At 40.0% G+C, this 23,757-nt stretch overlaps 3 protein-coding genes and 1 long non-coding RNA gene across 4 annotated transcripts; 3 read left to right on the top strand and 1 right to left on the bottom strand.

The window, feature by feature from the left end:
- Positions 1 to 6,998: 6,998 nt before the first annotated feature.
- LOC121239024 (protein O-glucosyltransferase 1-like) lies at positions 6,999 to 17,015 on the top strand. Its single transcript, XM_041136136.1, has 6 exons — positions 6,999 to 7,259; positions 7,409 to 7,986; positions 14,478 to 14,667; positions 14,824 to 14,888; positions 15,404 to 15,614; positions 16,559 to 17,015. Exons 1-6 carry the CDS (start codon positions 7,158 to 7,160, stop codon positions 16,919 to 16,921), a joined length of 1,509 nt encoding a protein of 502 aa, XP_040992070.1. The 5' UTR covers positions 6,999 to 7,157; the 3' UTR covers positions 16,922 to 17,015.
- Positions 11,274 to 12,588, bottom strand: LOC121239025. The gene is made up of 3 exons (XR_005935228.1): positions 12,557 to 12,588; positions 11,847 to 12,310; positions 11,274 to 11,453 (listed from the first exon to the last, which is right to left on the bottom strand). It is a non-coding gene; the product is annotated as an uncharacterized LOC121239025 (long non-coding RNA).
- Positions 17,016 to 17,828: 813 nt separating the features above from the next.
- LOC121239022 (probable pyridoxal 5'-phosphate synthase subunit PDX1) lies at positions 17,829 to 19,051 on the top strand. The gene has a single exon (XM_041136135.1). The coding sequence runs from the start codon at positions 17,913 to 17,915 to the stop codon at positions 18,843 to 18,845; it is 933 nt and encodes a 310-aa protein (XP_040992069.1). The 5' UTR covers positions 17,829 to 17,912; the 3' UTR covers positions 18,846 to 19,051.
- A 2,409-nt stretch (positions 19,052 to 21,460) lies between these two features.
- LOC121239512 lies at positions 21,461 to 23,181 on the top strand. Its single transcript, XM_041136768.1, has 2 exons — positions 21,461 to 22,528; positions 23,101 to 23,181. The coding sequence occupies exons 1-2, from the start codon at positions 21,461 to 21,463 to the stop codon at positions 23,179 to 23,181; spliced, it is 1,149 nt and encodes a 382-aa protein (XP_040992702.1).
- Positions 23,182 to 23,757: the final 576 nt, after the last annotated feature.

Here is a 23,757-nt window from a genome sequence, read left to right as displayed (position 1 = left end):
TAGAATAAAGTAAGCTGAAAAACACCTCAAAGGAGTCCACTTCCCAGTCTTGCGTCGCTCTACTAAATGTGACGTTCCACTGAACTTGGTCCCCTGTTAGAAGCATAAGGTCCTCTATTGAGGCTTCCTGGTTGCATGCCAATTGAAAAATAGCTGGAAATGTATCCTTTAGGGCCTCATTCCCACACCATATGTCCTTCCAAAACTTAATGTGAGAACCCCTCACCAACACCAATTTAGAAAGGCTACTAAAATTCCCCCACCCCTTCCTAATGTGTTTCCAAACTCCCACACCTCGAGACCCGTACACCTCTTCAGTACACCATCCCCCCACATGCTTCCATATTTACAGTCAATCACCAGCTTCCATAAGGCTTCTGTCTCGTTATTATACCTCCATAACCACTTCCCAAGCAGGGCACGATTGAAAATTCTCAGGTTTTTGATACCCAATCCACCAGATGAGATTGGTGTACACACCTTATCCCAGCTGACCAGGTGAAATTTGAATTCATCCCCTAGCCCACCCCATAAGAAATCACAGTACAATTTATCAATCTGAGCCGCTACCCTGGCAGGCAACTGAAACAAAGATAAAAAGTATGTAGGTAGGTTAGAAAGGGTACTCTTGATAAGAGTCAAACGGCCACCTTTCGACAAGTACAATCTTTTTCACCCTGCCAATTTCAGTCCTATATTCTCTATGATTGAATCCCATATGGATGAGGCCCTTGTTGCAGCCCCCAACGGCAATCCTAGATAAGTAATCGGAAGAGAGGCTACCTTGCACCCAAGAATATTAGCTAGCTGCCTAGTATTACTCACGTTCCCCACTGGCACTAACTCTGACTTGTCAAAGTTCACTTTCAAGCTTGACTCTGCTTCAAAGCATAGTAGCAAAGCCTTCAAAGCCCTCAATTGGTTTTGATCCGCCTCACAGAAAAAGAGTGTATCATCTGTAAAAAGTAAATGAGACAAAGTAATAATACCCCTACTGGGATCACCAATCGTAAATCCTGTCACAAACCCGTGCATAACTGCCGCCAATGTCATCCTACTCAAGGCCTCCATAATAATAACAAAGAGAAGTGGGGACAAAAGATCTCCTTGCCTTAGACCTCGAGAGCTACGGAAGAAGCCGGTAGGGCAACCATTAATCAATACTGAGTATCTGGCTGTGGATATGCACCAACTAATCCAATTACGCACCTAGGCCCGAAGCCACACCTCCCTAACAAATACAGGAGGAAGTCCCAATTAACATGGTCATATGTCTTTTCCATATCTAACTTACAAATAATACTTGTGGAGCCAGTCTTTAATCTGCTATCCAGACCCTCATTCGCTATAAGGATTGAATCCAAAATTTGCTGCCCCTTAACAAATGCATTTTGTGGATTCGAAATAATCTTGCTCAAAACCGCCCCCAGTCTGTTAGCAAGGATCTTGGATATAATTTTATACACCCCATTTACAAGGCTAATGGGTCGAAAATCCTTTACCTCCACCACTCCCGTCTTCTTTGGAATCAACGCTATAAAAGTAGCATTAAGACTTTTTTCAAACTTTCCAACCAAGTATACTTCCTGAAACACATTCATAATGTCCCCTTTCACCACCTCCCAACAAGATTGGAAGAAACCCATCGAGAAACCATCTGGACCAGGAGCTTTGTCTTTACTCATACGTTTGACTACATCATACACTTCCCTCTCCTCAAAAGGCCTCTCCAACCAAGAGGCTTCCCGAGACGTAATAGTGTAAAAAACAAGACCGTCCAGCTTTGGCCTCCATCCCACACGCTCTGTGAACAGTTGATCATAGAAGTCCACCACATGGTCATGAATCGCAGGGTCCTCCTTACATTCCATACCATTAATGTTTAGCATATCAATGGTATTAGCTCTTCTATGAGAGTTAGCAATTCTATGGAAGAACTTAGTACTCCGGTCCCCTTTTTTCAACCACAAAGCTCTCGACTTCTGGCGCCAAGAAATTTCCTCTAGTGATAGTATTTTTTCTAATTCTGCGACCACTTCTGACTTGCACAATATCTCATCCGGAGTAAGAGCTCTATCCTCCAATAAGTGCTCAAACTGTTGTAATTCCTCTACCATGAATTTTTTTCGCTCCCCAATATCTCTAAATGATTGTGAATTCCAAAGCTTAAGGTCATTTTTCAAAGCTTTTAGCTTACAAGCTAGGATGTATGGGGGATTACCATGGAACTGATAAGAAGACCACCATTGCCTAACCCTGTCCACAAAACCTTCATTTTTTAACCACATATTTTCAAACTTAAAGTAACGACGCTCGTTTCGAATGCCACCACAATCCAACATAATAGGAAAATGGTCTGAGCAAAGACGTGGCAGCCTCTTTTGGCACACTTCCAGAAAGTGCACCTTCCATTCCGGTGAAATTAGGAATCTGTCTAGCTGTGACCATGTCTAATTATTCGACCAAGTGAAGGAGCCCCTTAGCAGCGAAATATCCAGCAAGTTCAAATCAAAGATACAGTCTGAGAACTCTGTCATTGCTAGGCGTAGCCTACTCTCTCCCGATCGTTCACTAGGAAATCTGATTACGTTAAAATCCCCTCCTATACACCAAGGAAGCTCCCACCAGCTATGTAGCCCAGCGAGTTCCTCCCATAAGAAACGTCTGTCGTTGTCTACATTTGGATCATATAAACCTGCAAGAGCCCACACAAAGTTATCTGCCACACTCTTAAAAGAGCATGCCACTATATACTCCCCCACAAATTCCTCAATTTTCTCCACAACTCTTTTATCCCACATCACTATGATTCTACCCGAGGCCCCATTTGAGGCTAGATATACCCAATCAGCATAAGTGCAACTCCAGATGCTACGTATTAGACTTCGAGAAACACTTTTCAATTTAGTTTCTTGTAAACAAACTATATCCACCCTCCATTCTCTCAACAAGTTTTTTATGTGAAGCCGCTTATTCACCTCATTCAACCCACGGACATTCCAAGACACAATCTTCGGCTTCATAAAAGACAAGCATGCCCCTTCCCTTTGGATCTTTCATGACTTGGGCTTCCGTCATAGTTTAAAGACCAAGTTAGTCGTTTGAGCTCCCGCTGTTTCTTCAACCCTGATTTCTTAGACTGTGTATGGCTCACTTCAATTGCAGTAAGTAGGGCCATAAACTGCTCTTCATAGCCCCCACAATCCATGCCTATCCAGCGGTACAAATCCTTCACCTTTTGAATCACTCAATCAGGAACATTCGGCTCGTCTGGTGGCACACTGTTTAATGGTATCGGTTCCCCATCACTAGAAACCCATTGCAGCTTAGGAGTCGCCCTTTCTTTCTCCCTAAATAAATTCTTGCCCTCCCATGCAACCACAGCCTTACTAATGGGAGATTGAGTCTCAGGGACCATCATTACCTCTCTTTGAGAAAGCCCATCATCAATCACCTTCACCCCTGCCCCCTCAGTCCCTGGATGAGCTTCAAAACTGAGACTTCGCGCAACTATATTGTCTAGATGATCCTCGGGATGGCCATGGTTCTCCGTTTGGGGAGGAGACTCTCCCACCATACAGATCGGCACCTTCTAGGGCACAGTGGAGGAGACTCCTCCTCCTCCACTATTGGCAGAATCTGCCTCACTATAGTTCGTCCCATCACAAGCGTCTCTTCAGAGGAAGAGACCATATAGATCCGAGCCTCAGCTACCGGCGAAGTCATCACCGGCATTTCTGCGGCTGTCGCTTCACCGGCAGTCGTCGGGGAGCCTTGGAATGAGCTATCGCACGCTTCCCCGAGGCCTCCCTCTTCTCTATCGGGGTTTTCTAGCTTACCGGCAACCGTCGGAGGGGTCGCCGCCTTCGCCGGAGCCACCTGGCTCTTCGCCGGTGATAGTGGCTAAGGCCCACTCGTCGACGGGCCTGAGGAAGACGACCCACGTCTCCTCCAAATAGGCCTCCTCTGTTTCGGTTGAGATCGAGGCCCTAAGGCCTACCTAATAGTTATGGGCCCATTCTGCTGGCCAAGAGGCCCTTCCATAACCCTTTTCCCCAGGCCCTCGCCCACTCCAACCTCTGCCTCTCTTTCAACGCACCGTTTGATGCCAATTAAATTAGCCTTCAAGTCTTCTATTTGTTGCTGCATCACCATCACGATCCGCAAAAAACTTTCCTTATTAAAACCGACAATATCTCTGTTAGCCCCCTCCAAACTTTGACCCACTACCTCAATTGAGACCATACCTTATCCAGACTGCAGCGGCACCTTACATCTCCATCTGACAATTTGATGGGATGGGTCCAAAGCCCTTGAAGATTTTTTTACAACATCCAGATATGATGTTGAGGGATGAACTTCTGACGCCTTAACCACCGTAAGGCCACCTGTGAAGATGATCTCCTTCAACACCTCCACCAATTTCCTCCACCCCCTCCCATCTCTCCCTTCAGGAATGAGGATACTGTTTCTCCTCCCCTCATTATGAACTCCACCAACGACATGAATGCCCCTTGAGAGTTAACGCACCTTTGGGCTATGAGGCCCCTATCTCCATCTCTGTGAGATGAGTAAAACTCATTCCTTCCCACCTTCACGCAGTCTTCCAAGGCTTTGGTGAACCACCGTGCCGTGGCTAACTCCAGACGAAGACTTCTCACCAACTTCCACCCCCTCTCTGTGATAGTCACCCATTGCCCTTCTCTAGCAACCTCAAATAACTTACGATCAATAACAACAGCATTCGGCATACTTGAATGCAACTCAAAACTTGCAATGAATCACTCACTCAACCTATCAAGTGATACATGTCAAATCCTACTGCCAAGCTTCTTTAAATGATTGTAACATCATAGTTCCTCCATGAGTCCATCCCCAATCAAACCATTAAAGTCTTTCATGACTAAAATATTCAATAGTGACTCTATTAAATTACACCATCAGCCACAATAACATAGTGAAAAAATTGTTTGGATCCTGAAACTACGAGTAAAGTATTAGCAATGGCCTAATTATTGTCAATTTTGACTAAAACTTGAGATTTTGGATAAAACCAAAATCTTGGTAAAGGTTAATCCATATTAGACTAGCCATTCTAAAGTTAAATAATAATATAATATTATATATTTTAATAATTATTTTTTACAAATACATTCCATATATTAATTAATAATTTAATTTTTACTGTCTAAACAAATTATTTAACATGAAGAAGAAAATAAGAGAAAGGAATAAGAAAAAAAGAGAAAGGAAAGGAGACAGGAGACGCTAGAGTGAGTGAGAAAAGTAGAAATACTTTTTAATAAAATATTCTTTTAGTCGGTGAGCAGTAACTCACCAAATATGATTTTGATTTTCTATTTATTATAGCTCATAATTTAACTTGAAGTGATTTGACTAATCCAACACAATTGATTTTGAAAAAAATTTAGTTAGAATTTATACTTGTGACTGGTATTTAATTAATCCGATGTCAGTGGTCTTAGAGAGAACGCATAGGTGTGTGTATGATACAATCTATAATGTACTATATTAGGGGTTTCAATTCTCACCTTAAACGGTCTGTATCATCTAATGGAAAACACGTGTCCACCAAACCTCATATGTAGTGTCCCTATCGTAAATCTCTAAAGAACCCCTAGCATTAAGCAGAATAATTGGGTTTGCCCATTTTTATATGTGGGTCAAAAAAGAATCTAGCGAGTAAAGAAAACAGAAGTCCAATTCCAAGTGAGTAGGTCCACTCTCATTATGGCATGACTACCTTCTTACTTAAAGACAACGTGGAAAAAGAAAATTATATGATAGAGTCGGTTAAAAAAAAAAAAAATGTTGTACGTCCATTATTATTCAAAAATAATATGGAGAGCTCACGTAAAAGCAAAAATTTCATTCTAAGGATGTGTTTGGCAAGTGAGAGTATTTGAATTACTCTCACTATTATTTTTTATTTTATTATTACTTTTTACTTATTTTTTTATTATTTATTATTTTTTACTTACTTTTTAATATTTTATGATTACTTTTTTATTATTTTTTTACTACAATTTATAAATATTTTCTATACTTCTCAGATATTCTCACTATTCAAATGTAACTTTAGACACACGCAATTCGCTTTTCCAGGATGTCATAGGCCTAGCTCCAAGAAAAATGTGTGACACAACATTGTTTCGAAATATAAGTACTTTCAGATGTTATCACATATTTTTAGATATTTTTTCTTAAATATCATTCAAATAAAAAATATTTTTAATTTTAAATATTTAACTTTTTCATCTAATTATTATTAAATTATTATAAATTTTTTAAACTCCTAAATAAACATAAAAAATAATACAACTTTTTTAAATTTTAAAATAAAATAAAATTATATCCAAAGAATTTATTAACTTTATAATTTTTTTATTTAATTTTTATTTATTTATTAAAATTTAATAAAATATTTTAACTCAAATTATTTTACTATTATTTCACTAAATAGATATTTTACTTAGACACGAGTACATAGGCCAAAGGCAAGAGGTGGATCCAAAGCAACTTCAACCATTTTTGGGTTCAAACAATGAAGTACAGATGTTGTTTATTTTCAACGTGCAATCTTGCAAAGATGGATGTCTTCAACGTACAAGATTGAAACATTCCAATCGTGTGCATCATATCTCACGTTTTCTGTTTTCAATCCTGGTGGTGTTGTTTTTTTACGTAGGAAACCCTGATTTTGTCTTTTTATCACCCTAATCCTTCCCTATATTTGTATTTTCTTGCCCTTAAAAAGGTAATCATAGCTGTAATACTTTTTAAAGAGAAAAAGTTGAAAAATAGGGGTGCCAGACACCATCCAATTTCTAAGAGAGGAATCATATTTTATATTTTATATTATTTATTTTTATTAAACTAATTAAACTGTTTTATTTATTATTTATATATTACATATTTATTAAAAAATAAAATAAAATAAAAATAATATATGACGTGTGAAAAGAATAAATAGAATTATTCTTTTAGAATAGGCGAGGCAGGCGACAGTTCTTTCTCAGCTAGGAGCCTAGGACTTAGGAGAGGCAACAGATTGCTTTCGTTGTTGGGTCCCAACGGCCAACACAGAGACTAGAAAGAGAGGAGCTCAAATTTCAAATGGCAACGCAGCCACAGCCATGGGATTGTCCCCCAAGAACACAGCTCGTACGCCCTCCTATCTCCTCCCTGGCGTCTCTGCGTTGGCTGCGTTTTCCATCACCGCCCTCCTCCTTTACAAGGTATCTCTCTCTTTTTCCACTTTGTGCTGCGGCATTTCATCATTCACGTCCTCTGTTTTTTTTTTTTTTTTCCTTCTGTTCCAGAACTTCCTTTTCTTGTATGCATTTTTGTTGGATTATGATTCTCCTTGCGGAATCTCATAAAACAGGTTGACGACTTTGCTTCCCAAACCAAGACCGTCGCAGGTCACAACTTAGACCCGACGCCGTGGCACCTGTTCCCAGCCAAGACCTTCGGCGAACAAACTCGGCAAGCCCGTGGTTACAAAATCATACATTGCTCTTACCTTGCTTGTCACTCGGGCACCAGCACCATCCCCGAACAGCCCCGAGCTCATCCCTCTAAACCGAGCGAGAAATGCCCGGATTTCTTCCGGTGGATACACCACGACCTCAAACCCTGGGCTCGGACCGGGATTTCGATATCCCATTTGGCGGAAGCCCAGAAATTCGCGGCTTTCCGAGTCGTGATCATTGCTGGGAAGCTGTACGTGGATTTGTATTATACGTGCGTGCAGAGCCGAATGATGTTTACTATATGGGGGTTGTTGCAGCTTCTCAAGAGGTATCCTGGGAAGGTACCTGATGTGGATATGATGTTTGATTGCATGGATAGGCCTCGTATCAACATGACCGAGCACAAGTCTATGCCATTGCCGCTGTTTCGTTATTGCACCACTGAGGATCACTTCGATATCCCGTTTCCTGATTGGTCTTTCTGGGGTTGGTAAGTATTGGGGAGGAAAAAAAGTATTGGAGGGGAAAAAACCCTCCTGTTTTGTTTAGTTTGTTTAAATCATTCGTTATTTCTGTTGTTATTTATTTATGGGGTTAAATATTGGACTACCCGAGGTGCTGTGGGAAATTCTTGCCTAGGGCCTCTGCAGCCCGGAATTAGTCTGGACGCTCTTTCCAGACACCTGGGATTAGTCGGGAATCGGGATTAGTTGCAAAAAAACCTTTTTTTTTTTTTTTTTTCTTGTTTCTTTTGTTTAAATCAGTTGTGTTGGAAAAATAAGAAAAAGATGCAGTGATAGAAAAGAAAGAAGAGAGTGACGACAGAGAGAACTCAATGAGGAAAGATTGAGAGAATGTTCTCATTTCTGTGTAAGAATCAGTATAAATTTCCTAAGGCTATATCCAGAATTGAAAAGCAATAGAGAAAGGGGACAAAGACTAACCAATTCCAACACCTTTACAAAAACGTAAACTTGTATCCACAACAAAAGAATATTCCCTAACTAACTCTGCCAAGTGTCAAGAGCAGTCTGCATTCAACTGTCGTGTGCTCATCCCAGACTACCTTGACTTCCAATTCTATGTGTATAAGCTGCAGGTTTATCTGGTGTACCAGCAGCTGAGTTTGATTCTTCCTCAAAGTGTTCCAATTTAGGCGATCTTTGTGACTCCCCCTCAAGATGGGCATAGATATTCAAATTGCCCATCTTGGACAATAAGAAATGGAAAGTGGCAGCAGACAAGACTTTGGTAAATATGTCTGCAAGCTGGAACTTTGAAGCTATATGTATTGGTGTGAGAACCCTGGCCAGCACCTTCTCTCTAACAAAGTGACTGTCCAATTCTATGTGCTTGGTCCTTTCATGGAACACTAGATTTTTGGTGAGATGCAGGGCTGCTTGGCTGTCAAAATATAGAAGTGTAGGCTTAGGATGTTCAGTATTGAAATCTTTTAGTAAAGAGATAAGCCAAACAATTTCACAACTGGTATGAGCCAAGCTTGGTATTCTGCCTCTGCAGAAGATCGTGAAACAGTGGCTTGCTTTTTGGATTTCCAGCTGACTAGAGAATCACCAATGAATGTGCAGAAACCAGTGATTGATTTTCTCATTTCTGGGCCAGCCGCCCAATCTGAATCACTGAAGGCTTTGATGTGTAAAGAAGACTGAGATGAGAAGAATATGCCCTACCCTATAGAACCATTCAGATATTTCAAGACTCGATGAGCAGTATGCATATGTATTTCTGTTGGCTTGTCCATGAATTGATTGAGAATATTGACAGCGTAGGTGCTATCGGATTTGGTTATTGTAAGATAAATCAATCTCCCGGTCAGTCTTCTATAGCTTGTGGAATCAACCAATAAATCCGAGGATGAGTGAGAGAGTTTATGGTTAATTTCTATCGGGGTACTGACTGCTTTACATCCAAGGAGCCCTACATCCTCAAGGATCTCGAGACTATATTTCCTTTGACATAAGTGAATGCCAGTAGTTGACCTGCAATTTCCAAACCCAAGAAATATTTCAAAACACCCGGATCCTTATTTTAAACTGAGCCTTCACGCTAACAATAGCTTCAATGATGGAACTCCCTATGACTATGTCATCAACATAAACCAAGAGAGGTATAAATCCATTCTCATCATTCCTTGTAAACAAAGAGTAATCAGATTTAGATTGTTGAGAGCCAATAGAAGTGAGAGAAGCAAAAAATTTGGAGTACCATTGCCGAGAGGCTTGTTTAAGGCCATAAAGAGACTTAAGGAGTTTACAAACCAGCCTCTTATCTGTACAAGATGACTTCCCCTTGCAATGAAAACCAGGAGGCAACTCCATCTAAATTTCTTCATCCAAATCGCCATGAAGAAAAGCATTATGCCCATCCAACTGATAGAAATGACAATTATGGATAGCTACCAATGCAAGAAAAACTCTGACAGTGGTGAGCTTGGCTACGGGCTGAGGGTTTCTTGGTAATCAAATCATTCCCTCTGAGTGTAGCCTTTTGTCACCAACTTGGCTTTAGGTCTCTCTACTGTCCCATCAGAATTTAATTTGACCTTATAAACGTACTTACAGCCAACAACTTTCTTTCCTAGAGGTAAAGTGGTAATTGTCCATGTCCCATTTGCCTCTAAGGCTTCCAATTCAGCTTTCATTGCATCTTGCCAATGCTTAGAATTTATAGCTTCATGGTAGGTCTTAGGTTCATGAAGCAGGGAGAGGGAAAGGGCATAGGACTTATGATGGGTAGACAACTGATCATAGGATAAGTATTGATGCAGAGGATGTGCAGTAAGAGTGGAAGGGGTGTGTGGATTGGCAGTTGCATGAACAACTTGGCAATGATAATCATGTAAATATGTTGGTGGCTGGCGAATTCTATCTGATCTTCGAAGATTGATAGGAGGTGTGGACTTGAGCTATGGAAAGGGAAGACAGATTCATAGAAGGGGACATCCCTCGAAATGAAACAAGAATGATCTTCGAGATCATAGAGCTTGTAGCCTTTCACACTAGGTGGATAGCCTATAAAGATGCACTTCTTTGCCTGAGGACTCAATTTGGTTCTACTGTGTTTAAGAGTAGAGGCAAAGCACAAACATCCGAAAACCTTTAGATGTGTATAGGAGGGAATGAAAGAAAAGAGAACCTCGTAAGGGGATTTGTTGTTCAAAACTGGGGTTGGAATTCTATTGATGAGGTGAGTTGCAGTCAAAACTGCATCTCCCCAAAATTTGAGTGGAAGTGAGGCTTGGAAGAGGAGAGCCCTAGCAACTGAGAGAAGATGTTGGTGCTTCCTCTCCACCACCTTGTTCTGTTGTGGGGTATAGACACACGATTTTTTATGTAAAATGCCATGAGAGTTGTAAAAATCATGCATCTGAAATTCTAATCCATTATCAAATCGTATTTGCTTTATTTTTGTATTGAATTGAGTCTCAATCATATGGATAAAATTCTGCAAAAGAGTTCTGACTTTAGATTTGAATTTCATTAGATATACCCAAGTGACCCGATTGTGGTCATCTACAATAGTTAAGAATTAGTGATGACCTTGAATGGATGGGTTAGAAGAAGGACCCCAAATATCGCAATGTATTAATTCAAAAGAAGAAGAAGTGGAAGAGTTACTCAAATGAAAGGGTTTTCTCTTTTGTTTTGCCAAATGACAAACAGTGCATTGCATATCTTCATTACACTTTATATTAGGAACATGGGATTGAATTACATTCATTCTCTGATGAGATATGTCCTAATCTAAAGTGCCAAAGATCAAAAGTCTGCGGTTTATTGGCATTGAAGGCTTGACTAGTGGCAGTTTGAGGTGATTGGCAGTGCGGCTGGAGGAAAGAAAACTGTTGACAACATTGCAGGAAAAGGAGCGACGATTGAGAAAATAGAGACCATTGCAGACTTTAGCAAGACCAATCGTCATCCATGAAGACAGGTCCTGTATGAAACAGAGTTTTTCTCTAGAAAACAAGGCAAAGAGAAGAGTTGTGAGTGAGTTTACCAACAGAAATAAGGTTGAAGGTGAAAGTAGGCACACAAAGGACATTGGTGAGGGTGAGAGAATCTGAAAATTTCACAGTACCAATATGAGTGACTTTAACTTGTGTCCTATTAGGCAAATGAACATAAGCTTGAGCTTCACAAGTGATGGTGGTGAGAAGATAAACCGAGCAGACCATATGGTCTGTAGCCCCGGTATCAAGAATCCAAGGTGTGAGTTGTGAGTCATTAGATTTTTGATGCACAAGAGAGAGAAAATGTTGATGATGACTAGCAGAAAAAATGCAGGAATCTGGTACACCAGAAGCAGTAGATAGACAGAATTTTGTACCTGCCATGTTGGAGGAATGAGACATGCTACTTGCTAGCTATAGCATCGGTGGGTGTGGTAAGGTGAGTCTTGGGCTGATTTGCTGAGGGAGTGGATTCATTGAGGTTGAGCTGAGAAGACTGAGCATTAACAAGAGCAACGAGCTGCTGAATCTGAGCTTCGATTAAAGGCAATTGTGAACCATTCAGAGGCCCTTTCTTCTGGCCTTGAGAAGCCACCTGATTGGCTGAGTGCACAGCTGATGATGTACCAGAGGAGTGTCCTGGTTTAGACTTGGTGAATTTGAAATTGGGGGGAAAACCAATCAACCAAGAGCACTTTTCTTCGGTGTGGCCAGTTTTTCCACAGTGATAGCAGGTGATTTCAGTTTTCTCCCTCTTCTTGGCTTGACTGTGAAGCGCGGCCAAAGCTAAAGATTCGGCATTAGGCATTACTAGAGTCCTAGCTTGTCTTTGCCTTTCTTCCTGCAAAACCAGGGAAAAAATCCTATCCAATGAAGGCATTGGACTCATGAGAATGATCTATCCTCTGATACTGTCATAGGTGTCGTTCAGACAAATCAAAAACTTGAATACACAGTCTGTTTCCTGATTCTCGCCAAGGGATTTTAAGGCTTTACAGGTACAAAGTCCGCAAGAGCAATGAGGGAAAGGCCTATAGTTATGAAGCTTCTCCCAAACAACATTAAGTTGGGTGAAATAATCACTTACAGACTGAGTTCCCTGCACAATTGATCCAAGCTAGGGTTGTACAGAAACCGATGGCACCGGCTGCCACCGACGCAAACCGACCGGCCGCGTCAGGAACCGGTGGAGAACCGGTCGGCATGCGGTGGAAATTTCAAGAAACTGACGTTCAGCGGTTCGGTCACGGTTTGAAGCTGGACCGGACCGCTGAACCGACCGATATAATAAAATCTTTTTTTTTTAATATACCCTTATTGAAACGACGTCGTTCCTAAGTGGAACGGCGTCGTTTTAGTTAATAAGTAGTATAACAGATGCTGGAAACGACGCCGTTTGACATTAAATCAAAGGCGTCGTTTTATTAAGGACGTAAAAGAAAATAATAAGTCTGAAACGACGCCGTTCCACTTAAGTGGAACGGCGTCATTTCGATAAAAGTCTTCTTCTTCTTCCCGAATCCCCTTCTTCCCGAATTTGCTCATGCAACTCTCTCTCTCTCTCCTTTGTAACTCTCTCTCTCTCTCTCTCTCTCTCTCTCTCCTATGCATCTCTCTCTCTCTCTCAGTCTCTCTCATTATTCTCTTAGTAGAACCGCCAAGAACTGACGCCGACCGAGAACCGCCAGAGAACCGCCTCGATCGGTGTCCTCCTCCCCATCGACCGGTTACGGTCGGGGCCTCCCCCATTTTTCCAGACGTCGGTCGGCGTCGGTTTTGCCCAAAAACCGTGCCAACAACGTCGGTTTTCACCCCTAATCCAAGCTGCTGTTGAAGCTGATAGATGCGGACATTTTCAGGTTGTGCAAAGCGTGCCTTAAGCTTCTCCCAGACTACCTTGGTTGAATTGATATATGAGACATCGGATGCAATTTCTTTTGATATGGAGTTGAGAATCCAAGAAAGAATCAGATTGTTGCACTGCAGCCAGGGGATATAAAGAGCACTAGTAAGGTCAGGTGTCTCAATGGTTCCATCAAGAAACCCAAGTTTGTTCTTAATCAAAATGGCTAGAGTAAAGTACCGATGCCAAGAAAGGTAATTAGGGCCTGTCAGATGTGGTGTGATCACCATAGTGTTAGCATTATCACTGTGGTGCAGGTAAAAGGGGCTATTGGGATCCTCAAAAGGAGAGGAGTTTTGAGGAGGAGGATTAGTGGATCCAGAGGGGCGAGTTGGAGGAGTTTCTTCAGCCATTGAGTGTTGATCTTAACGAGAAAGGAAAAAGAAGTAAAGTAGAGAGCAGAAGGTTTTGAAAAAGATGATTGGCAGCAGAGAAAAGGATCACAGGTCACAGAACCTTCTCTGATACCATGTTAGAAATATAAGAAAAAGATGCAGTGATAGAAAAGAAAGAAGAAAGTGACGACACAGAGAACTCAGTGAGGAAAGATTGAGAGAATGTTCTCATTTCTGTGTAAGAATCAGTATAAATTTCCTAAGGCTATATACAGAATTGAAAAACAATACAGAAAGGGGACAAAGAATAACTAATTCCAACACTTGTACAAAAATGTGAACATCTATTCGCAACAAAAGAATATTCCCTAACTAACTCTGCCAAGTGTCAAGAGCAGCTTGCAGACAACTGTCATGTGCTCATCCCAGACTACCTTGACTTCCAATTCTCTGCGTATAAGCTGCAGGTTTATCTGGTGTACCAGCAGCTGAGTTTGATTCTTCCTCAATTGGTTCCAATTTAGGAGATCTTTGTGAAGTTGTTATTTCTTATTCAAAATCAAAATGTGGTTTTTTCATGTTGCTTCTTAATTGAATATATGATCATACAACTCTAATTGTTTGAAACATGTATGGCTACTTGTTTGATTTTCTTGATAAGCGCAAGCCTGAGAACCTTTTTACAGTCATTGTCTCTTGCATTTGGAAATGGAATTACCTTCATATGTAGGCATGGTTGGATTTGTTGTATGAAAATGGTTCTTGTACAGGCCGGAGACAAATTTAAGGGCCTGGGATGAAGAGTTCCGGGACATTAAACGGGGTTCTCAACGTATTAGTTGGTCAAAGAAGTGGCCCCGAGCATATTGGAAAGGAAATCCGGATGTTCAGTCCCCTGTTCGTATAGAATTACTGAAATGCAATCACTCCAGGATGTGGGAAGCGCAAATCATGCGTCAGGTGAAGTTGGAGTTAATGTGTGGACCGCTACTTGACTTAAAACATATGCAATTGATACTTAGACAATAAATAAATAAATAAGAAACCATATGGAAGTGATGGACAAAGTACCTAAAAGTTTATATTTTGATGTTGTCATGTTACCATGCATTACAGGATTGGGCAGAAGAAGCAAGAATTGGGTACGAGCAATCTAAACTTTCAAATCAGTGCAATTACCAGTAAGTACTTCTCTTTGTAAAGTCACGTGGATACCCTTGTGCTTTAATGGACAGTCTTAGAAACTGCATTGGCTGATCCAGGTGGTTGGATAACATGGAGTTTTCCTCATCTCTTCTTATGGATACCCTTGTACTTTAATGGACTGCCTGATGTTTGTGAAGGATGGCTTATAAAATTCCTTGGTTTATGTATATGGTATACAATCTAGATTGACATCCTAATCAGCCACTGAGCATTGCACATTTTAAAACCCCCTATAAACTTGCAAAGAAAACTAACCAATCTTATGTTTCATGTATTCTTTTTATCACGGTATGCATCAATGATGCTTGGACCTCGACCAGCATCATCCTAAGATCCATTTAAAATAAATTCCGCATTTAAGCTAAGGATGTCCTTTGGGGGCTCCCTTAGGACAATCTGCTTTGTTGTTTAATTTTCCTATAGCAGTATATATGTGCATCCTCTTGTAGCTGATTATTTATGTCCCCCCTTTCCCTCCCTTCTTCTGCAGGTATAAAATTTATGCCGAAGGCTATGCTTGGTCCGTGAGCTTGAAGTATATTCTATCATGTGGTTCTCTAGCATTAATAATATCCCCAGATTATGAAGATTTCTTCAGTCGTGGTCTCATTCCAAAGAAAAACTATTGGCCTGTCTCACCTAACAATTTATGCCCCTCTATAAAGTATGCTGTTGATTGGGGTACTAAACACCCATCTGAGGTATGTTTTCACTTATCTGAGTGGTATGAGAGGGTGTTTACGTTTCTGACTTCATTAGATTTCCACCTTATGCTTCCAGTAGATTAACAGGATTAACAGCAATAGTAGTAGGTATGGATGGTAGTAATGTTCAGTAAAACTTTATTTTACCCATAAAAAAAAACAAAATGGATGGTAGTAGTAGCAGTAGTGTTTAGTGGTACTTCTTGTAGCTTAAGCGATGTTGTCATCTAAAGCTTCATGGTGCACCGTGCTTAACCACTTCTATGAAGATGACAACATTGATGTTTTATGAGTAATGATGAAATAAATGATGACTGTAGGACAATGACCACGGGCACCACAGCCTTCTGTACAAGTACAACACTGTTGGCTGTATTGGTGGCTGTGCCAAGAAAAAAGATATAATTAAACAAGTCTGTAAAATAGTCGTGCATGGGCTGATGTGGCACTGCCACGTTAGTATATATCTGACAATTGCTGACATGGCATGTCACGTCAGCCCGTGCAGACTCCATGTGTCCATTAATCATTGTAAAAATAGCATGGAGAACACAATGTGAACCTTGATTCACGACATTTGAAATTTTGAACGCTTTGTAGCTCCTCTTTATGCTATATAAAGATTTCTGTTCACCATAACAAGACTAATGCCTTTTGGTTTTAGCTCTGTCTGAATTAAAAGTAGATAGGAAAAAAAAAAAAAAAAAAAAAAGGACTCTTGTTAAATATTATTGGGTGGAGAATTGATAAATCCTATAGCAGCTTATGTGCTATCTGAACTCCAATTACTTGTTATTTTTCATCAGTTTTATGTCTAAGTTGGCATTCCTACTTTTGTTCTATCCACAGTATTTCTGCTTATGAATTAAGCCTCGGTGTGTTAACAACACAGTTTCTAATGCTTTGTTTTTGTTTGCGGTATGGTAAACACGGCTGATCAGGCTAAGGAAATAGGAAAAGAAGGGCAGAAGTTAATGGAAACCTTGAGTATGGATAGGGTCTATGATTACATGTTTCACCTCATCACAGAGTACTCGAAGTTGCAGGACTTCAAGCCAGTCCCACCATATTCTGCCCAAGAACTGTGTCCAGAGTCCCTGCTTTGCATTGCCGATATCAAGCAGAGGCAATTCCTGGAACAATCAACTACCTTCCCTTCACAAGCACCACCATGCACCCTCCAGCCTTCCAATAGTAATCTCATCAAGAGCTGGATTCAACGGAAAAAGAAATTCGTGGAGGATGTGGAAAATATGGAGAAGATGAAAACAGAGGGACGTTCGAACAAGGATGCCTGGCTTTAGCTAGGAAGCAAGATCAAATTTTGTAGTTTTAATAGTCTCTTGTAGGTTGCCTTTTACCAGGACTTTTATATACATATGGTATCACTTTGCTCAAGCAAATCACTTCCACGTTGACTCTATTTTCTTGCTTTTTATCATGAATTATTATTCATTTTCATGGAGGTAAAATTAAGTTAAAAACCACAAAAATTATTGATTTTCAGATAAACAAAGGGAAACGCCACGCCCAATTTCTTCTTCCTTTTTTTTTTTTTTTTTTTTTTTAATCAGTAGGCAAATAGAACTGGGAAATGAGTGGTAGGCAGCCTAACAGGGATGGAAGATGTGCAAAGGGCCAACTGGCTCTTTTTGTCCCTAATGAGTGATGACTAATGTTGCATATCGCCAATCAATTGTGTGTGGAAGCCGATGGGAAATCCTAAACCATCGGCTTTTCTCTCTTCTCTCTTCTTTCGTTAGTTTCGTTTAAATAGTAAAATTAAATGAAATAATTTTAAATAATTAAAAATTAAATAAAATATTATTATAATATAATTTTTTAATCTTATTATTGTTTTAAAATTTTATATAAGAATTAAAAAAAATTATAATAATGAGAGAAAATGAAATAGAATAAGGTGAAAATATCTCTGTATTTCTTAATAAATTGAAATCTGTTTTTAGGAAATGCGAAACATCTACTGTGCAATGTCGCCCAAATAAGTCCAATTAAGTCCAATTTTTTTTTTTTTTTTTTTTTTTTTTCAAATTTTCGCGTATTGCCAAAAGTTTATTCCTCGATGAGCAGAAAAATGAGTACGTGACAGACACGTCTTTTCTTTCATGACCATTAATAATAATAAAAAAATAAACATACCAAAAAAATAAAATAAAACAAATCCCTGTCTATATACCAAATACCATTACCATTCACCTTCTCTCTCTCGCCACGGCCTCATTCTCTCAATCTTTCTTGTCTACCGCACACTCCCACAAATTTCTCTCTTTCGAAATGGCTGACACCGGAGTGGTCACCGTTTACGGTAATGGAGCGATATACGAGACCGCCAAGAAATCTCCGTTCTCTGTCAAGGTGGGTCTCGCCCAGATGCTCCGCGGCGGGGTCATTATGGACGTGGTGAACGCCGAGCAGGCTCGGCTCGCTGAGGAGGCAGGTGCGTGCGCCGTCATGGCTCTGGAGCGTGTACCGGCGGATATCAGGGCCCAGGGTGGAGTGGCCCGCATGAGTGACCCACAGCTGATCAAGGAGATCAAGCAGGCTGTGACCATCCCTGTTATGGCCAAAGCCCGCATCGGGCACTTCGTGGAGGCCCAGATCCTGGAGGCCATCGGGATCGACTACGTGGACGAATCCGAGGTGCTCACACCGGCCGACGAGGACAATCATATCAACAAGCACAACTTCCGTATCCCCTTCGTCTGCGGCTGCCGGAACCTCGGCGAGGCCCTTCGGAGGATCCGCGAGGGCGCGGCGATGATCCGCACCAAGGGTGAGGCCGGAACCGGCAACGTGGTCGAGGCCGTCAGGCACGTGCGCTCGGTCATGGGAGACATCAGGGTACTGAGGAACATGGACGACGACGAGGTCTTCACCTTCGCCAAGAAGATCGCTGCGCCGTACGACCTCGTGATGCAGACCAAGCAGCTCGGGAGGCTGCCCGTCGTGCAATTCGCTGCGGGCGGGGTCGCGACCCCCGCCGACGCTGCGCTGATGATGCAGCTGGGATGCGATGGCGTGTTCGTGGGCTCCGGAGTGTTCAAGAGCGGGGACCCGGCGAGGCGAGCGCGGGCCATTGTGCAGGCCGTGACCCATTACAGTGACCCAGATGTGCTTGCGGAGGTGAGCTGCGGGTTGGGCGAGGCCATGGTAGGGATTAATCTCAATGATGATAAGGTTGAGAGGTACGCAAACCGGTCCGAGTAGAAAGAAAAATGGTGGGAAATTAAGGACGAGGAGTATAGTCTTCTCTGGAAAGATTTACAATATTAATGCCATATTTTATTAGTTTTGCTTTGAATTAGCTATAGATTTTGGCTTGGAAGATCACGATTAGGAGATCATAGATTTGAAATTGTCTTCCTTTCAAACAACAAGTAGTAGATTTATCATGAAATTCTGGAAATTATTGTAATGTCACCTTTGATAGCTTACTGGAAGTACTAATTGCTTTCCGCCTCTGAGAATGAATGTGTTTTGGTTGGAAATAACAGGTGGGAAAATGCTCCTCTCATTTTGTTAGGTTTGAATTATGAAATAACATTTTCACGTGGGAATTATAATAAAATAGTGGTGGTAATTGACTCTAGGAAGTTTTACTAACAAGCCATCATAACGCACCCATTCATGCATATTCATGATCACTGTAAGCTAGGAGAGCATCTCCTATTTAGATACATAGATTTCAAACATTTAGCTAATTAAGCTCACATGCATATTTAAGCTGGGAGTAAGATCTTTAAAAATTTTGTTTAGAATTCTAATATCTTCAATACTGATAACACAGATATAGCTAGATACATGAAGTAGATCCTATAATATTTATTGAGCATATTAATAATAATAATAATAATTAATGGATGACTCACTTTATATATATACCACATTAGACCTGCGAATTCAAATAAGAAATAAAAAAAATTATAATCCATTTTGCCAAAAGCTTAATGAGCAAAAATAAGAAAATAAGCCAAATTAAGCAAAATGAATGGTCTCAGGCCATATAACTTTGTTAAAAAAGGAAAAAAGGTGCCGACATCTTGAGTATGCTAAAATATTATATACAATGGGGCCTACGTTTCCTTGAATTTGTGCTTGAAATATAGGATATTTTGGACCTTTTTGAAATTGAGTAAGAACTTTATTTTTAAAGATAAAGAAACTTGATCGAAGTAGACGCATCATAAAGTTACATTGTATAACGGTGAAAAAAAAAAAAACAAGAAATGGTAGGAAAAGAAAAACAAGAAAGACATTAGATGGGGAGATCTGAGTTCAAAGAAACGGCAAGAGAACCAAGAAAAATGTTGGATCGCCACGGTAGGAAATCCAAGAAAAAATCTTTCTTTGGGTCGCCACGTTAGAAGATCATAGGAGAACCAAGAAAGGGTTACCACAGTCAGAGATCTAAGGCACTGTGAATCATCGGGAAGGAGATTCAAAACGTCGTCTTCCTCCAAGAAAAGGGAGAGCCAAACCCGTGAAAATCTTTAGAGAGGAAGCTTGGTGAATAAAGAATGATGGGAAAAATCTCAAATCATCATCATCTACCAAATCAAATCAAAGCAATATATCAATACCAGAGATTGAGATTAAGTGCTAGGGTTTGAAATGTTAACTTATCTTGTTAGTGGAGATTTGGAGAGAAGCTGACGATTTAACGGCGAGACAAGGTTGAGAGGAAGGGGGCAAGATGAATGTGAGGGAGTCAAGTGAAGGGTGCAATAGGAGTCATAATGAGTTGACCCGTTATCGATCTGTTAAGTAATTATATTTTAACGGGTCAACTTGTTTTGACTCAACGTATTTTTTTTAGATTAACGGTTACAATTTACCTACCTTAATTTTGAATACTTTCAGTTTGGAATGAACTTGTGACACTGACAGGTGATACACTAACCATCATGTCAATCATAACAAATGGGGATTCTTGGGGTAGGCTTAGATCTTGCTTGTTTTTTAACCTTTTGACCACAATGACCTAATTTTTAATTTAATACGCATCTAAGACCTATTATGCTATTATAATTTATGGGTTCTCTTGTGGTTGCTTTATTGACTAGTGGGAGAAGATGTGAACCTCCAAAAAAAGGCAATACGCTGTTTCCTCCAAAAATTATTAATTAACATATTATTAGTGTAATTGTAAGATATGGTTAATGTAATTGTAAAATATAAAAAATAAATAAATTAAAAATATTATTCTTAAAAAAATAATATCATATTATTATTTTGATAAATCTAATGGCTAATCATGGCTCGAGAAGTTTTAGACTTATGAAAAATATATATTTTTTTTTATCAAATTTTAGAGATGACTTTGATAAAGCTAATGAGGCATTGATCTCATGACTATATATATGTTTGTTTCGGAGCAGTTCATGCTTATTTAGTAAACAACATAATGGGCAAATAGCCTTGCCAGTCGCCAAACTTGTTATTCGTGTTCGGTGCCACCTCAAAATACGATTGGGAACTGCATTTCAATAAGCCCAAATCTGAACCGGCGATGTTTACTTCGAATTAATGCAGACCTTTTGTTTTACTGAGTTGTGCCTTTGGGATCCCAGAACCGGACCCCTTTCTCCCTTGTTCATTTATCTTAGACTAAAAAAAAAATATAACAAAATGCAGCAGCGATGCTCCTCCAGCTTTGTGTCGGTGGCACTGCTCGGTTTTTTTTTTTTTTTTTTTTGTCCTTTGCTTGTTGAAGGGTAAGGCGGCGATCCTTTCCTTTTTGAAGGGTAAGGCGGTGGGTAAAGTTTCAGCAAATACTACTAGTTTTCCAGATTATACGAAGCTAGAATCTCTAAATTTTTATCATGGAGGATGAATTAGAACGACTGTGGGAAGGCTTTAATCTCACAGAGGAAGAAAAACTGGAAGTTCCACTCTCTGAAGTAGCAACTAGGAGATCAAAACTGAGAGGTAAAAAAAGTCTTATAATCTTTATAGTTATGGAAAAAAGCTTAAACAGGGAAGCTTTAAAGCTGACCATGACTAAACTTTGGAACCCAGAGGGCCGGATTGTTTTTAATGAAGTGGGGCATAATAGGTTTATAATTGAATTTCATAAGGAAGTGGATATTGAGCGTGTTCTTAAGGGCATACCTTGGTCTTTTGATAAACACTTGATTTGTGTCCAAGATTTTGATAGCAGCACACCTCCTACTGAAATAAATTTTACACACGAACCATTTTGGATTCAGTTACACGGTATGCCTCTGGCAGCTATGAATATAGAAGGAGGGGAAAGTATTGGTGCTTCTGTGGGAGAAGTAATTACAGTAGATGTTGATGGGGAAGGTATTGAGTGGGGAAAATTTCTTAGAATCAGACTTAATATGGACATTACCAAACCTTTAGCAAGAGGAAGATTGATAAGGATGGATAGAACCCAAAGATGGATCGAGTTTAAAAATGAAAGACTTCCACTTCTTTGTTTCCAGTGTAGAATTGTTAGGCATCTGGATAGGAACTGTGCTTTCACAAAAAACAGGAGTCAGACTAAGGTAGAAGAAAAATCCCAATATGGTCAGTGGCTGAGAGCTACAACCATCAATTCAATTGGAAGAGGAGACAATAGATATGGGGGAAAAGGAAACAGAAACCAGGCTACTCCAAATCAGATGAATTTGAAAGAGCAACTTCCTATTTTACCTATGGAAGAAGCACAAGGTATAAATCTTCTAAGGATAGAAACTGAGGTAGCCACTGAGATTACTAAAGAAAATAACTACCAAGAAATGAGGCCCTTGCAGGAGAAGGCTATGACCAGTAGAATCATTAACAATGGGAAGAAAGTTTGTAATGAGGAGAGTCAGAAATTCCCTATAACAGAAGACTCTCCACTAGAAATTCATGTTTTTCAGAACAAAAGCTCCAACCAAGTAAGTAACTCTGCCCAATCCAATATGGATTCTCTAATTATAGACTCTTCTACAAAAAAGAAAAGGGGATGGAAAAGAAGAGCAAGAGAGTTTCAATTGGAATGAATAATTTCAATGAAAAATGATAACTTTAGTACTGAGACAAGAGATGGGAAGAGAGATAGATCAGAGAGTGTAAGTAGTGAAATACATGGACCTACAAAAAAACTGAAAGAATTGCTCATTCCTGAAAGGAGCATAACTCAAGACTGGATGGCGGAGGCTGTTGAGTAGCCCCACCAACATAAATGAATTGTTTAAGCTGGAACTGTCGAGGGCTTAAGAACCCTCGAACAATTAGAGAACTTCACTTTTTGGTGAAGACAAAGTGCCCAAACATAGTGTTTTTGATAGACACTAAAAGTATGAGGGAGAGGGTTGAAAGAATTAGGAATATGTTGGGTTTTGATAGAAGTTCTGTGGTGGATAGTAGAGGCAGTAGTGGTGGGTTAGCACTTTTGTGGAAATCTTCCAGTCATATAGAATTGGTTTCTTATACCAATTATCACATTTCTCTAAATATAATGGAACAGGAAAATGGAAACATTTGGCAATTACAGGTTTTTATGGTAATCTTGTTACTGCACAAAAAGAAGGGAGCCAGCAGCTATTAAGGGCTTTAAAGCCAATGGATAACAAGGCGTGGATATATTTGGGAAACTTTAATGAAATTTTACAGCAACATAAAAAACATGGGGGTTCCTCCAAACATAATGCTCAAATGGAATCTTTTAGACAAGCAATGATTGATAGTGATTTATATGACTTGGGCTATCAGGGTTATAAATATACTTGGGTCAATAATAGAGAAGGTCAGGATTTCATTAATGAAAGGCTTGATAGAGCTCTTGGGAACCATCAATGTTTTAGCTTGTTTTCTGAGATCATTGTTTCTAGCTCAACTGTTTGTACGTCATACCACAATCCAATCACCATAGAATTAAATACTAGAAGCCCAATCAGAAGTAAAGGGAGAAGAATTTTTAGATATGAAGCTATTTGGGGACCAACTGAAGGGTGCAAGGAACTAGTTTATGGAGCTTGGAATGATCATTCGGGAAATGAGAAGACAATAGAAGTAATTTATGAAAGGCTCAACAGGTGCAAGATCAAGTTGATTAATTGGGGAAATGAGATTAATAAAGCAAACCGAGGGGATATTGAAGAAAAATTAGCACAGATGAAAGTAC

This window comes from Juglans microcarpa x Juglans regia, chromosome 7D (genome assembly GCF_004785595.1).
Source record: "Juglans microcarpa x Juglans regia isolate MS1-56 chromosome 7D, Jm3101_v1.0, whole genome shotgun sequence".
In the NCBI taxonomy this organism is placed as follows: Eukaryota; Viridiplantae; Streptophyta; class Magnoliopsida; order Fagales; family Juglandaceae; genus Juglans; species Juglans microcarpa x Juglans regia.
This window is presented reverse-complemented; position numbering and strand designations above follow the sequence as displayed.

What these genes read in the sequence shown, in the direction of transcription:
- LOC121239022 (XM_041136135.1), top strand. Translation starts at nt 17,913, where the DNA reads ATGGCTGACACCGGAGTGGTCACCGTTTACGGTAATGGAGCGATATAC.
- LOC121239024 (XM_041136136.1), top strand. Translation starts at nt 7,158, where the DNA reads ATGGGATTGTCCCCCAAGAACACAGCTCGTACGCCCTCCTATCTCCTC. An exon ending in GATTGGTCTTTCTGGGGTTG is followed by an intron (nt 7,987 to 14,477) that starts GTAAGTATTGGG and finishes GTTCTTGTACAG; the next exon opens with GCCGGAGACAAATTTAAGGG. An exon ending in GTACTAAACACCCATCTGAG is followed by an intron (nt 15,615 to 16,558) that starts GTATGTTTTCAC and finishes ACGGCTGATCAG; the next exon opens with GCTAAGGAAATAGGAAAAGA.
- LOC121239512 (XM_041136768.1), top strand. Translation starts at nt 21,461, where the DNA reads ATGGAGGATGAATTAGAACGACTGTGGGAAGGCTTTAATCTCACAGAG. An exon ending in AGAACAAAAGCTCCAACCAA is followed by an intron (nt 22,529 to 23,100) that starts GTAAGTAACTCT and finishes ATAATGGAACAG; the next exon opens with GAAAATGGAAACATTTGGCA.